This window comes from Pseudophryne corroboree, chromosome 5 (genome assembly GCF_028390025.1).
Source record: "Pseudophryne corroboree isolate aPseCor3 chromosome 5, aPseCor3.hap2, whole genome shotgun sequence".
NCBI classification, from domain to species: Eukaryota; Metazoa; Chordata; class Amphibia; order Anura; family Myobatrachidae; genus Pseudophryne; species Pseudophryne corroboree.
This window is the reverse complement of record NC_086448.1, coordinates 140,423,012-140,438,720: the sequence shown is the minus strand read 5'-3', so window position 1 is coordinate 140,438,720 and position 15,709 is coordinate 140,423,012. Positions and strand designations below refer to the sequence as shown.

Genomic DNA, 15,709 nt, shown 5'->3' with positions numbered 1-15,709 from the left:
AAAGGTGTTTTAGATGGTTTGGAATTGTAAAATCAGAACATATGCATTGTTTTGAGGCTTGGACATTTTGGAAGAAAATGGAGTCTTGTGTTTTCTGCTATGTGATTGTGGTTTAGTATAGAGTGCCATGTGTTTGGACCTGCAAATCTAAAATGGCTGCTGCTGGATGTCTTCCCCTCCCCCTTTCAGCCATGTGGTGTGGTCTTTGGAATCAAGTGGAGGTTTCTCAAAATGGAGTCTAGCTTCCATCCCATGCTGTATTCAGCATTGACTAACTGCGCAGCGATTGTCTCTCACATGTGTAGTTTTATCTGCAACCATGTTGTCTCTTATTTAATGTTATCATGAGCCATTTCTCTCTATCTCTCTCTTCTTCTCTTCCCCTTCCATTTTCCCATAAATAGTAATTGTATTGTATTGTATTTCTTGTGTAGTTATCTGGTTAGGAAGTCTTTGTTATATTGTAGTGTATCATTTGTACTGTTATCCCCTTTTACAAGTATATTAGATATAATACAGTTAATAGGCCTTGGAACCTAAACCAGCATCTGTGTATTTTCTATAGTGATAAGTGTTCATTTGAGCGTCGGTGACGCTCATGCAGCTTTGTAGATAGTCAGGTTACACAAGGTTGCACTTACACCCTGTACTCACATTAAGGTATTCAGTGTATTTCATTGGTATAAGGTTTTAACATAAAGGTATAGTGTTGTAAGCGTCTGCATCGCTGGTGACCTCCTCGTGGTCTCGAGCGTATGCTACGCTACAGCGAATCATTCCCCTAGACATAACCAATAACGTGTCCTGTGATCACTGGGCCGTGAGCGAACGTGACGCTTGAGCGTCTCGCCTACGGCTGAGCGATCGCTACGCAGATAGCGTACCATTACGGTACTTCTTAAGTAAACAGCGTACAGTGTTCTTAGCTTCATAAAGGGTTGTTTATACGACAAAGGAATTTAGCATTGTCAATCCGTTCTCTGCCTGAAAAAAAAAACGATACACAGCACAGTCAGTCACACAGTGTGACTCAGTCTGTGTGCACTCAGCTCAGCCCAGTGTGCTGCACAGTCATCAATGTATAAATTAAAAGCTTATAATTAATTGTGGGGGAGACTGGGGAGCACTGCAGGTTGTTAGCAGGAGCCAGGAGTACAATTATATTAATTAACAGTGCACACTTTTGCTGCAGGAGTGGTGACCAGTGCCTGACCACCAGTATAGTATTGTTGTATACTACTAATATCTCTTTAAATATCAACCAGTCTATATTAGCAGCAGACACAGTACAGTGCGGTAGTTCACGGCTGTGGCTACCTCTGTGTCGGCACACGGCAGGCAGTCCGTCCGACCAGAATTGTATTATTTATTATTATATACCTACCACCTAACCGTGGTTTTTTTTTCATTCTTTATACCGTCATAGTGTCATCCTAATTGTTACGAGTATACTACTATCTCTTTATCAACCAGTGTACAGTGCGGTAGTTCACGGCTGTGGCTACCTCTGTGTCGGCACACGGCAGGCAGTCCGTCCGACCAGAATTGTATTATTTATTATTATATACCTACCACCTAACCGTGGTTTTTTTTTCATTCTTTATACCGTCATAGTGTCATCCTAATTGTTACGAGTATACTACTATCTCTTTATCAACCAGTGTACAGTGCGGTAGTTCACGGCTGTGGCTACCTCTGTGTCGGCACACGGCAGGCAGTCCGTCCGACCAGAATTGTATTATTTATTATTATATACCTACCACCTAACCGTGGTTTTTTTTTTCATTCTTTATACCGTCATAGTGTCATCCTAATTGTTACGAGTATACTACTATCTCTTTATCAACCAGTGTACAGTGCGGTAGTTCACGGCTGTGGCTACCTCTGTGTCGGCACACGGCAGGCAGTCCGTCCGACCAGAATTGTATTATTTATTATTATATACCTACCACCTAACCGTGGTTTTTTTTTTCATTCTTTATACCGTCATAGTGTCATCCTAATTGTTACGAGTATACTACTATCTCTTTATCAACCAGTGTACAGTGCGGTAGTTCACGGCTGTGGCTACCTCTGTGTCGGCACACGGCAGGCAGTCCGTCCGACCAGAATTGTATTATTTATTATTATATACCTACCACCTAACCGTGGTTTTTTTTTCATTCTTTATACCGTCATAGTGTCATCCTAATTGTTACGAGTATACTACTATCTCTTTATCAACCAGTGTACAGTGCGGTAGTTCACGGCTGTGGCTACCTCTGTGTCGGCACACGGCAGGCAGTCCGTCCGACCAGAATTGTATTATTTATTATTATATACCTACCACCTAACCGTGGTTTTTTTTTCATTCTTTATACCGTCATAGTGTCATCCTAATTGTTACGAGTATACTACTATCTCTTTATCAACCAGTGTACAGTGCGGTAGTTCACGGCTGTGGCTACCTCTGTGTCGGCACACGGCAGGCAGTCCGTCCGACCAGAATTGTATTATTTATTATTATATACCTACCACCTAACCGTGGTTTTTTTTTCATTCTTTATACCGTCATAGTGTCATCCTAATTGTTACGAGTATACTACTATCTCTTTATCAACCAGTGTACAGTGCGGTAGTTCACGGCTGTGGCTACCTCTGTGTCGGCACACGGCAGGCAGTCCGTCCGACCAGAATTGTATTATTTATTATTATATACCTACCACCTAACCGTGGTTTTTTTTTTCATTCTTTATACCGTCATAGTGTCATCCTAATTGTTACGAGTATACTACTATCTCTTTATCAACCAGTGTACAGTGCGGTAGTTCACGGCTGTGGCTACCTCTGTGTCGGCACACGGCAGGCAGTCCGTCCGACCAGAATTGTATTATTTATTATTATATACCTACCACCTAACCGTGGTTTTTTTTTCATTCTTTATACCGTCATAGTGTCATCCTAATTGTTACGAGTATACTACTATCTCTTTATCAACCAGTGTACAGTGCGGTAGTTCACGGCTGTGGCTACCTCTGTGTCGGCAGTCGGCAGGCAGTCCGTCCATCCATAATTGTATTATTATTATAATATATACCACCTAACCGTGGTTTTTTTATACCACCTAACCGTGGCAGTCCGTCCATAATTGTATACTAGTATCCAATCCATCCATCTCCATTGTTTACCTGAGGTGCCTTTTAGTTCTGCCTATAAAATATGGAGAACAAAAAAGTTGAGGTTCCAAAATTAGGGAAAGATCAAGATCCACTTCCACCTCGTGCTGAAGCTGCTGCCACTAGTCATGGCCGAGACGATGAAATGCCAGCAACGTCGTCTGCCAAGGCCGATGCCCAATGTCATAGTACAGAGCATGTCAAATCCAAAACACCAAATATCAGAAAAAAAAGGACTCCAAAACCTAAAATAAAATTGTCGGAGGAGAAGCGTAAACTTGCCAATATGCCATTTACCACACGGAGTGGCAAGGAACGGCTGAGGCCCTGGCCTATGTTCATGGCTAGTGGTTCAGCTTCACATGAGGATGGAAGCACTCAGCCTCTCGCTAGAAAACTGAAAAGACTCAAGCTGGCAAAAGCACCGCAAAGAACTGTGCGTTCTTTGAAATCCCAAATCCACAAGGAGAGTCCAATTGTGTCGTTTGCGATGCCTGACCTTCCCAACACTGGACGTGAAGAGCATGCGCCTTCCACTATTTGCATGCCCCCTGCAAGTGCTGGAAGGAGCACCCGCAGTCCAGTTCCTGATAGTCAGATTGAAGATGTCAGTGTTGAAGTACACCAGGATGAGGAGGATATGGGTGTTGCTGGCGCTGGGGAGGAAATTGACCAGGAGGATTCTGATGGTGAGGTGGTTTGTTTAAGTCAGGCACCCGGGGAGACACCTGTTGTCCGTGGGAGGAATATGGCCGTTGACATGCCAGGTGAAAATACCAAAAAAATCAGCTCTTCGGTGTGGAGGTATTTCACCACAAATGCGGACAACAGGTGTCAAGCCGTGTGTTCCCTTTGTCAAGCTGTAATAAGTAGGGGTAAGGACGTTAACCACCTCGGAACATCCTCCCTTATACGTCACCTGCAGCGCATTCATAATAAGTCAGTGACAAGTTCAAAAACTTTGGGTGACAGCGGAAGCAGTCCACTGACCAGTAAATCCCTTCCTCTTGTAACCAAGCTCACGCAAACCACCCCACCAACTCCCTCAGTGTCAATTTCCTCCTTCCCCAGGAATGCCAATAGTCCTGCAGGCCATGTCACTGGCAAGTCTGACGAGTCCTCTCCTGCCTGGGATTCCTCCGATGCATCCTTGCGTGTAACGCCTACTGCTGCTGGCGCTGCTGTTGTTGCCGCTGGGAGTCGATGGTCATCCCAGAGGGGAAGTCGTAAGCCCACTTGTACTACTTCCAGTAAGCAATTGACTGTTCAACAGTCCTTTGCGAGGAAGATGAAATATCACAGCAGTCATCCTACTGCAAAGCGGATAACTGAGGCCTTGGCATCCTGGGTGGTGAGAAACGTGGTTCCGGTATCCATCATTACTGCAGAGCCAACTAGAGACTTGTTGGAGGTACTGTGTCCCCGGTACCAAATACCATCTAGGTTCCATTTCTCTAGGCAGGCGATACCGAAAATGTACACAGACCTCAGAAAAAGAGTCACCAGTGTCCTAAAAAATGCAGCTGTACCCAATGTCCACTTAACCACGGACATGTGGACAAGTGGAGCAGGGCAGGGTCAGGACTATATGACTGTGACAGCCCACTGGGTAGATGTATGGACTCCCGCCGCAAGAACAGCAGCGGCGGCACCAGTAGCAGCATCTCGCAAACGCCAACTCTTTCCTAGGCAGGCTACGCTTTGTATCACCGCTTTCCAGAATACGCACACAGCTGAAAACCTCTTACGGCAACTGAGGAAGATCATCGCGGAATGGCTTACCCCAATTGGACTCTCCTGTGGATTTGTGGCATCGGACAACGCCAGCAATATTGTGTGTGCATTAAATCTGGGCCAATTCCAGCACGTCCCATGTTTTGCACATACCTTGAATTTGGTGGTGCAGAATTTTTTAAAAAACGACAGGGCCGTGCAAGAGATGCTGTCGGTGGCCAGAAGAATTGCGGGACACTTTCGGCGTACAGGCACCACGTACAGAAAACTGGAGCACCACCAAAAACTACTGAACCTGCCCTGCCATCATCTGAAGCAAGAAGTGGTAACGAGGTGGAATTCAACCCTCTATATGCTTCAGAGGTTGGAGGAGCAGCAAAAGGCCATTCAAGCCTATACAATTGAGCACGATATAGTAGGTGGAATGCACCTGTCTCAAGTGCAGTGGAGAATGATTTCAACGTTGTGCAAGGTTCTGATGCCCTTTGAACTTGCCACACGTGAAGTCAGTTCAGACACTGCCAGCCTGAGTCAGGTCATTCCCCTCATCAGGCTTTTGCAGAAGAAGCTGGAGGCATTGAAGGAGGAGCTAACACGGAGCGATTCCGCTAGGCATGTGGGACTTGTGGATGCAGCCCTTAATTCGCTTAACAAGGATTCACGGGTGGTCAATCTGTTGAAATCAGAGCACTACATTTTGGCCACCGTGCTCGATCCTAGATTTAAAGCCTACCTTGGATCTCTCTTTCCGGCAGACACAGGTCTGCTGGGGTTGAAAGACCTGCTGGTGACAAAATTGTCAAGTCAAGCGGAACGCGACCTGTCAACATCTCCTCCTTCACATTCTCCCGCAACTGGGGGTGCGAGGAAAAGGCTCAGAATTCCGAGCCCACCCGCTGGCGGTGATGCAGGGCAGTCTGGAGCGACTGCTGATGCTGACATCTGGTCCGGACTGAAGGACCTGACAACGATTACGGACATGTCGTCTACTGTCACTGCATATGATTCTCTCAACATTGATAGAATGGTGGAGGATTATATGAGTGACCGCATCCAAGTAGGCACGTCACACAGTCCGTACTTATACTGGCAGGAAAAAGAGGCAATTTGGAGGCCCTTGCACAAACTGGCTTTATTCTACCTAAGTTGCCCTCCCACAAGTGTGTACTCCGAAAGAGTGTTTAGTGCCGCCGCTCACCTTGTCAGCAATCGGCGTACGAGGTTACATCCAGAAAATGTGGAGAAGATGATGTTCATTAAAATGAATTATAATCAATTCCTCCGCGGAGACATTGACCAGCAGCAATTGCCTCCACAAAGTACACAGGGAGCTGAGATGGTGGATTCCAGTGGGGACGAATTGATAATCTGTGAGGAGGGGGATGTACACGGTGATATATCGGAGGGTGAAGATGAGGTGGACATCTTGCCTCTGTAGAGCCAGTTTGTGCAAGGAGAGATTAATTGCTTCTTTTTTGGGGGGGGTCCAAACCAACCCGTCATATCAGTCACAGTCGTGTGGCAGACCCTGTCACTGAAATGATGGGTTGGTTAAAGTGTGCATGTCCTGTTTTGTTTATACAACATAAGGGTGGGTGGGAGGGCCCAAGGATAATTCCATCTTGCACCTCTTTTTTCTTTTCTTTTTCTTTGCATCATGTGCTGATTGGGGTGGGTTTTTTGGAAGGGACACCCTGCGTGACACTGCAGTGCCACTCCTAGATGGGCCCGGTGTTTGTGTCGGCCACTAGGGTCGCTAATCTTACTCACACAGCTACCTCATTGCGCCTCTTTTTTTCTTTGCGTCATGTGCTGTTTGGGGAGGGTTTTTTGGAAGGGACATCCTGCGTGACACTGCAGTGCCACTCCTAGATGTGCCCGGTGTTTGTGTCGGCCACTAGGGTCGCTAATCTTACTCACACAGTCAGCTACCTCATTGCGCCTCTTTTTTTCTTTGCGTCATGTGCTGTTTGGGGAGGGTTTTTTGGAAGGGCCATCCTGCGTGACACTGCAGTGCCACTCCTAGATGGGCCCGGTGTTTGTGTCGGCCACTAGGGTCGCTAATCTTACTCACACAGCTACCTCATTGCGCCTCTTTTTTTCTTTGCGTCATGTGCTGTTTGGGGAGGGTTTTTTGGAAGGGACATCCTGCGTGACACTGCAGTGCCACTCCTAGATGGGCCCGGTGTTTGTGTCGGCCACTAGGGTCGCTTATCTTACTCACACAGCGACCTCGGTGCAAATTTTAGGACTAAAAATAATATTGTGAGGTGTGAGGTATTCAGAATAGACTGAAAATGAGTGTAAATTATGGTTTTTGAGGTTAATAATACTTTGGGATCAAAATGACCCCCAAATTCTATGATTTAAGCTGTTTTTTAGTGTTTTTTGAAAAAAACACCCGAATCCAAAACACACCCGAATCCGACAAAAAAAATTCGGTGAGGTTTTGCCAAAACGCGTTCGAACCCAAAACACGGCCGCGGAACCGAACCCAAAACCAAAACACAAAACCCGAAAAATTTCAGGCGCTCATCTCTAATATTATTGCGTGTAGAAAATCACAATGTAGGAAGAGCAGCTTTTGCTGCGTAGACGAGTCCTCATTCATATATTACTTGAAGAAAGAAATAGTAGTGATAGTGCAACACCGTCTTTTAGATGAGACAAGTATTTAATAAAAAATGCACTCACAAGCATCAAGTAAAAAACAACATATAGTAAACTGAAGATGTTCTTCAGAAGCATAGGAGCTGTTCTGACTAGTACCTCCTTCGATAGCACCATAATTAATAAGGAGGTACTGGTCAGAACAGCTCCTATGCTTCTGAAGAAGGACGTTAGTGATGTTCAAAACAAATCATCTATTGTGTAAGCAATTTTTCTCTGATGGTATTAAGTAGTGCCACGTGGAGTCACATTAATATAACATACTACCCACACTGTCAAACCCTCACAATGGTCAGTGGGGGTCATTCCGAGTTGATCGCTAGCTGCCGTTGTTCGCAGCGCAGCGATCAGGCTAAAAATTTTAATTTCTGCACATGCGTATGGCCCGCAATGCGCACGCGTGTTGTACAGGTACAAAACCCATTGTGGTTGTGCCCAGGTTCTAGCAAAGTTTTCAGTCGCACTGACGGCCGCAAGAAGATTGACAGGAAGATGGCGTTTCTGGGTGTCAACTGACCGCTTTCAGGGAGTGTGCAAAAATGCAGGTGTGTCTGAAAAACACAGGCGTAGCTGGGCATTCGCTGAGCGGGTGTATGACGTCAAATCCGGACACGAATAGGCTGAAGTGATTGCAAGCGCGGAGTAGGTTCAGGGCTACTCACAAACTGCACAAACTGTTTTTGCAGAGCTCGGCTGCACATGCATTTGCATTTCTGCTAAGCTAAATTACACTCCCCAGTGAGCAGCGGTATAGCGTTTACACGGCTGCTAAAACTAGCTAGCGAGTGAATGACCCCCATTATCTCCACTCCAAATGTCACTTGCTTCTTTTGTTTCAGCTGTGTCATCTCCAGGGCCGGTGCTAGGGTGTTCGGCGCCCGCCTGCAAACTACACATTTTGCGCCCCCCCATATTCCTTTGGTGTGTGCCGGGAAAATGGGTGTGGTCTCACAAGTAAGGGGCATGACCACACAATAGTACCCCCATTTAAAATTACGCCACAATGTAGCACAATCTTATTCATCTTATATGTAATGCCCCACCCATAGTAGTAGCGTCCTTATATGTAATGCACCCCAGTAATAGTAGCGTCCTTATACGTAGTGCACCCCCCAGTAGTAGTAGCATCTTTATATGTAATGCCCCACCAGTAGTAGTAGCTTCCTTATACACAATGCCCCCCCCAGTAGTAGTAGTATCCTTATACATAATGCCCCCCTAGTAGTAGTAGCTTCCTTATACACAAAGTCCCTCCAGTAGTAGTAGCATCCTTATACATAATGCACCCACAGTAGTAGTAGCGTCCTTATATGTAATGCACCCCAGTAATAGTAGGGTCCTTATACGTAGTGCACCCCCCAGTAGTAGTAGCATCTTTATATGTAATGCCTCCCAAAGTAGTAGTAGCTTCCTTATACACAATGCCCCCCACAGTAGTAGTAGCATCCTTATACATAATGCCCCCCTAGTAGTAGTAGCATCCTTATATGTAATGCCCCCCCAGTAGTAGTAGCATCGTTATATGTAATGCCGCCCCTGTAGTAGTAGCATCGTTATATGTAATGCACCCTCCCAGTAATAGTAGCCTCCTTATACATAATGCCCCCCCAGTAGTAGTAGCATCGTTATATGTAATGCCCCCCCACAGTAATAGTAGCGTCCTTATACGTATATATGTATATATGTATTATAGGTAATGCCCCCCCCCCCCCGTAGTAGTAGCATCCTTATACGTCCTTACATGTAATGGCCCTCCCAGCAGTAGCGTCCATAAAGCGCGCGCACACAGACATACCGCACACACACACACAATTCACACATATATACACACATACACACCCCACCATGCACACAAACACACCCACCACACACATTTCTCTCTCACCCTCCACTTACCAAGTCTGGCTGGCCGTCACTGCAGTGATTTCTCTCCCACTGTTCAGCTGCCTGGTCTCATGTAGCCCCACCCCTCTATCCCATGTAGCTCCGCCCCGTACACCCTCGTAGCTCCGCCCCCTTTTCAGGACCCGCACTGCACACAGCCCGCTGTCACAGGTGATTGACGGGGGGGGGGGGGGAGTGGGCTTTTCATGCTGCCGGGGCCGCTGCCTGTCATGCAGTGACAGGCACAGCACCCTGCAGCAGCAGCAGGGGGGACAGGACGGTGCAGCGGGGAGGGGATGCAGAGCAGGGGGAGCACCTCTCCGTCCCAGCGCCTCCCTGCACTGCATCCCTTCGCTGAGCGGGTAGCACCGGACCTGGTCCTCTCCCAATTAGAATGTAGGCTCTCATGAGCAGGGCCCTTCCTGGTCTTTGTTGTCATGTTTGCATTTTTTTTTTTATTTATGTCTTTGTTTTATGTATTGTCCCTACTATCCGGTGATGTGGAGCACTATGACACCTCCCAAAAATATGATGGCAATAATACATCTTGATCCAATATGTAGGTTCTACTTACTCTGTTAGTCTGTAATGCAAAGTCTCAATCTGGATTGAATCAAAATAAGACATATCCTGATGAAGTACAGAACTGAAAAACTTCTGCCGAATCCTCCTGATTTGTCTCGTCGCTGAGATCAGAAACGTCCATATTTGGAAAAGGCTCAAAGCAAATACCAAAGAACCAACGGCAATAAAGTTATAGAAAAACCTTTAAAAGAATGGGGAAAAAAACAATCATGAAACTATATTTATATCCACATATACTATAATATACATATGTGCATAAATTGCAATGGGGGCCTAATTCAGACCTGTTTGTAGCAGCAAATTTGTTAGCTAATGGGCAAAAAATGTGCACTTTCGGTGGAGGGGGGGGGGGGGGCAGATACTGTATATCATGGGCAGAGACAGATTTGGGTGGGGTGTGGTTAAAATGAAATCCAAACTGCAGTGTAAAAATAAAGTAGACAGTGTTTATCCTGCACAGAAACAATATAACCCACACAAATCTGACTCTCTGCACATGTTATATCTGCCACCCCCCTGCAGTACAACATGGTTTTGGCCATTAGCTAACAAATTTGCTGCTGCGATCAGGTCTGAAGTAGGGCCTGGGTCACTCAGTTAAATACATCTAAAATCCTGGTCAATTACTCATGTTTCATGACATTTATTTTAACTTTATTTTTTGCAAATTATTTCATTGTACAATAAAGAAATACAGTAGGTTGTATCAAACAGCAAGTAGAATCATACACTGTTACAATTTTATACATAAAGAAGAGGAGCGTATGGCATATATTTATGCGTTAACCGATGTTAAACCCCAAGGTTGTAGGAGTAGTTGCCCTTTAAGAATTATGTTGACTCCCTACCCTTGCTTTTTCTTAAGGGCCCTACACACTTGGCGATTACACTGAGCGATATGAACAATCTCGTTAACTAATGAACGAGATATCGTTCATATCACTCAGTGTGTTGGCACCAACAATAAACGATGCGCTGCCCCGCGCTCCTTCATTGTTGGTGTCGGCTCGTTTATACATGCAAGCCAATATGGACAATCTCGTCCATATTAGCATGCAGGGATATAGGGCCGTGTGACGTCAGGGAGTAAAGAAACTTCACTACCCCCACCACCACCGCTGGGTCGCCCGTCTGCCGTATCGGCAGTCGGGCACCTCGACCAATGTGTACGGCCCTTTAGAGATGGCCAATAACCATCGATGAGTCAAAATCATCGATGTCCATTGTTGAATACTTTTACCATTGACAGTGCATAACCAGATGGTTATACACTATCAATGGTAGCTGTATACCCAATGTTTTGGGTTTTGTCCCTGTTGTTTTGAGGTCTGCACAGGGCTGCTAGGCTGTCAGTACTGTGTGTAAGAGCTGAGAATGGGATGCCCCACCTCTTTCAGAGGCTAGGCTGTCATTCATAGCTCATCCCCGTCCCCAGCTCTCACACAAAGGGCCTAAGTCAGACCTGATCGCTGTTGTGCGAATTCGCAAGGTGGCCAAATATCAATCGTCTTCACATGCATACGGATCGTAGTGCGCACGAGCGAGGCAAAACAGCAAAAGAATTCAGCGACTTTTTTGATCGCTAAGCATACGCAAATTAACTGACAGGAAGCCGGCGTTTGGGGGTGGTAACTGGCCATTTTCTGGGAGTGTCAAGAAAAGAGCAGGCGTTCCCAAGAGTTTTCAGGGAGCGTGTGTGACGTCAGCTCTGGCCCCGAACAGCCTGTTTCTATCGCCACTGTAAGAGTAGGTCCTGGACTACACACAGACTCGAAAAAAATATTAGATGGTGAGTGAGTTGCAAACGGATTTGCGGCTGACCAGTGTTTGCAAAGCTTTTCGCACAGAATATGCAAACTTGCACGGGGTGGATTTTCACTCTGCCTGGACGGCAACTATCTAATTGCAAACCTCTGCAAATTCACAGAGGAGCGACCAGGTCTGAATTAGGCCAGTTGCTGCGATGTGAATAAATACTGATGGTAAAACCATCGATGTATATGCACAGAATAGTTAGCTGCCATTGATGGAGGAAACGCAGATGGCCATCCCTACTTTTTCTTAGTATGTTTTGCATTTGATTTTACAGCCTATACAGTGCTGGTCCCTGAGTGTCAACACCTTTTTGGAAATTCTTCCCTCCCACCTATTTGCTTGTAGGTGTTGTTTGTGTTGCAGCAGAAAGAGCGAAAGTTGGAAGTTGATCGGTAGGTGTTTTAGATGGCGCGCTCTCCTTTATTTATTTATTTATAGGCCAATCAGTTCCTACCTGTACAGGAGTCCATCCGTACATGTTTCCCAGGAAAGTTGAACACCAATGAATAATTTGCATGCATGTTCTTGTACAGTGGCGTAACTAGAAATTTTTCTCCCCCAAGCCAAAAAATTTTTGGCGCCCCCCCCCCCCCCCCCCCCCCCGCTGCATAACTGGGAGCAAGAAAGGGACAAATATGCGCGCGCCGAAGGCGCGCGCTGCAAAAAAAGGGGCGTGGTTTTGTTGGAATGGGCGTGGTTTCTCGTAAAGGGGCGTGGTATTGCAGGAAAAGACTACCTTATACCCCAGTTTTGCAACCTGCACGCCCAGACGTTAGCCACCACAGGAAAGAAAAATAATCCTGATTCATGCCCCTTACATTATTTGTCATTTTTCCTCCTTATAGTAATGCCCAGTATACATTATGCCACATACTGCAATGGCCCTTAGACATTATGCCGCACACAACAATGCACATGACACAATATGCACACACTGTAATGCCCCCGACACATTATGCCACACACCGTAATGCCCCCGACACATTATGACAGGAATCGCAATGCCCGTTATACATTATGCTACACACTGCAATGCCCCTGATACATTATAGCACATACAATGCCTGTGACACATTATGACACACACCGCAATGACCTTGAGACATTATACCACAATGCCCGTGATATAGTATACCATACACCGTAATGCCTGTGACACATACCGCAATGCCCTGCCCGTTATACCCTATGCCACACACCGCAATGCCCGTTATGTATTATGCCACACTGCAATGACCCTGAGACATTATACCACATACCACAATGCCCGTGATATAGTATACCACACACCGTAATGCCTGACACATTATGACACACACCGCAATGTCCGTGATACATTATGCCACACACTGCAATGACCCTGAGACATTATACCACATATCACAATGCCCGCGATATAGTATACCATACACCGTAATGCCTGTGACACATTATGACACACACCACAATGTCCGTGATACATTATGCCACACACCGTAATGCCCATTACACATTAAGTCCTACAGTAAGGCTTCTAATTACTTTTCAATTACCTTCTCGTTGTCAGGGGTTTCATGCACTGGGTGTCATGCTCGTTGCCAGGTGTTTCATGCACTGGGTGTCATGCTCGTTGTCAGGTGTTTCATGCACTGGGTGTCATGCTCGTTGCTAGGAGGTAGTCCTTGTTGCTAGGGCTGTGCTCCCAGTGCCACATATGTCCCCAGTGCCAGATATTTCCCCACGGTGCCAGGTACTCACATGCCCCCGGTGCCAAATATAGCCCCCCCCCCATGTGCCAGGTACACATATACCCCCCCAGTGCCAGATATGCCCCCAGTGCCAGATATTCCCCCCCAGTGCCACATATGCCCCCAGTGCCAGATATTCCCCCCATGCCAGATATGCCGCCAGTGCCATATATTCCCCCCCAGTGCCACATATGCCCCCAGTGCCAGATATTCCCCCAGTGCCAGATATGCCGCCAGTGCCATATATTCCCCCCGAGTGCCATATATCCCCAGTGACAGATATTCCCCCCCAGTGCCAGATATTCTCCCCCAGTGCCATATAAGCCCCAGGGCCAGATATTCCCTCCCAGTGCCAGATATCCCCCCCCCCAGTGCCACATATCCACCCCGTGCCAGATATCCCCCCCCCAGTGCCATATATGCCCCAGTGCCAGATATCCCCCCCAGTGCCAGACATCCCCCCCCCCCCAGTGCGATATGCCCTAGTGCCAGATATCCCCCCCCCCCCCAGTGCCATATATGCCCCAGTGCCAGATATCCCCCCCCCCCTTCCCCAGTGCCAGATATGCCCTAGTGCCAGATATCCCCCGCCCCCCCCACAGTGTCATATATGCCCCAGTGCCGGATATCCCCCCTAGTGCCTGACATCCCCCCCCCAATGGCCATATATTCCCCGGTGCCAGACACCCTCTCCTCTCTCCCCCCCCGTGACAGATATGCCGCAGTGCAGCCGCCGCTTGTTGGAGAACTTGGAGGGACACGGCGGGCGCAGCGTGTGCCTCTCCTGTGTCCCTCCTGAGTCCTGCATCATCTCCGGCGGCCGCGGGTCTGATAGGGGGAAGTGCCGTCCGTGAGCTCTAATTGGCTCACGGACGGCACTTCCCCCTATTAGACCCGCGGGCCGCCGGAGATGATGCAGGGCTCAGGAGGGACACAGGATAGGCACACGCTGCGCCCGCCGTGTCCCTCCAATAAAGCAGACTGACATGCGGACGTTCGTCCGCATGTCAGTCTGCTGTAATCAGTGGCGCCCCCGCAGCCCCTCGCCCCCAAGCCACCGCGAGGACTGCGGGGGCAGTAGTTACGCCACTGTTCTTGTATTGTGGGGCTAATTCAGACCTGATCGCTGCTGTGCGTTTTCGCACAGCAACCGATCAGTTCTGAACTGTGCATGCATCGGTGCCGCAGTGCGCTGGCGCCGCAGTGCGCCGGCGCATGGCAAACACCCAATGGCTGTCACAGCCCTGTGACCACCTCTGCCTAATTGACAGGCAGAGGCGGTCGCTGGGTGGGTGGGGGCTGGCTGCACCTCTTTTTTTTTTTATCTTTGCATCATGTGATGTATGGGGCTAATTTTTTTAAGTGCCATCCTGTCTGACATTGCAGTGCCACTCCTAGATGGGCCAGGTGTTTGTTCCGGCCACTTGGGTCGCTTAGCTTAGTCATCCAGCGACCTTGATGCAAATTTTAGGGCTAAAAATAATATTGTGATGTGTTCAGAATAGACTGGAAATGAGTGGAAATTGTGGGTATTGAGGTTAATAATACTATGTGATCAAAATTACCCCTAAATTCTATGATTTAAGCTGTTTTTGAGGTTTTTTTTTAAAAAGACACCCGAATCCAAAACACACCCAAATTCGACAAAAAAATTTCAGGGAGGTTTTGCCAAAATGCATCCGAATCCAAAACACGGCCACAGAACCGAATCCAAAACCAAAACACAAAACCCGAAAATTTTCAGATGCACATCTCTAGTTAGGAGTATCTCGTCTTTATCAATCGTGTCAATATCTGATGACAAGTTGTCTGACCATTTTTCAATAGCACGACTCACCCACGCGCAAGCAATGGTGGGCCTGAGCAGCGTACCATTAGCTCCATTTTGCTGTCTGCCGGCTCCTTTAGTGAAGCCGTCCCAGATGCAGGGATAATCACCTTCTTTTTTAACCTGGACAGTACACTGTCTAACACCGGGAGTGACTCCCATTTTTTCCTGTCCTCTAAAGGAAAAGGATAAGCCATCTGCATCCTTTTGGGAATACAAAATTTCTTTTCAGGATTCACCCACACTCCCTCAAAAAGAGTATTTAGCTCATGGGAAGGAGGGAAAGTAACCTTAGATTTATTTTCTTTATA

At 47.1% G+C, this 15,709-nt stretch overlaps 1 protein-coding gene across 1 annotated transcript in view; it reads right to left on the bottom strand.

The window, feature by feature from the left end:
- Window positions 1-15,709, bottom strand: part of LOC134927385 (ATP-dependent translocase ABCB1-like) — a 943,310-nt gene that overhangs the window by 901,061 nt on the left and 26,540 nt on the right. Inside the window, exon 2 of the mRNA XM_063921755.1 lies at window positions 10,018-10,209. Coding sequence (XP_063777825.1) covers window positions 10,018-10,209 — 192 coding nt within the window. The remainder of the gene's footprint in view (window positions 1-10,017; window positions 10,210-15,709) is intronic.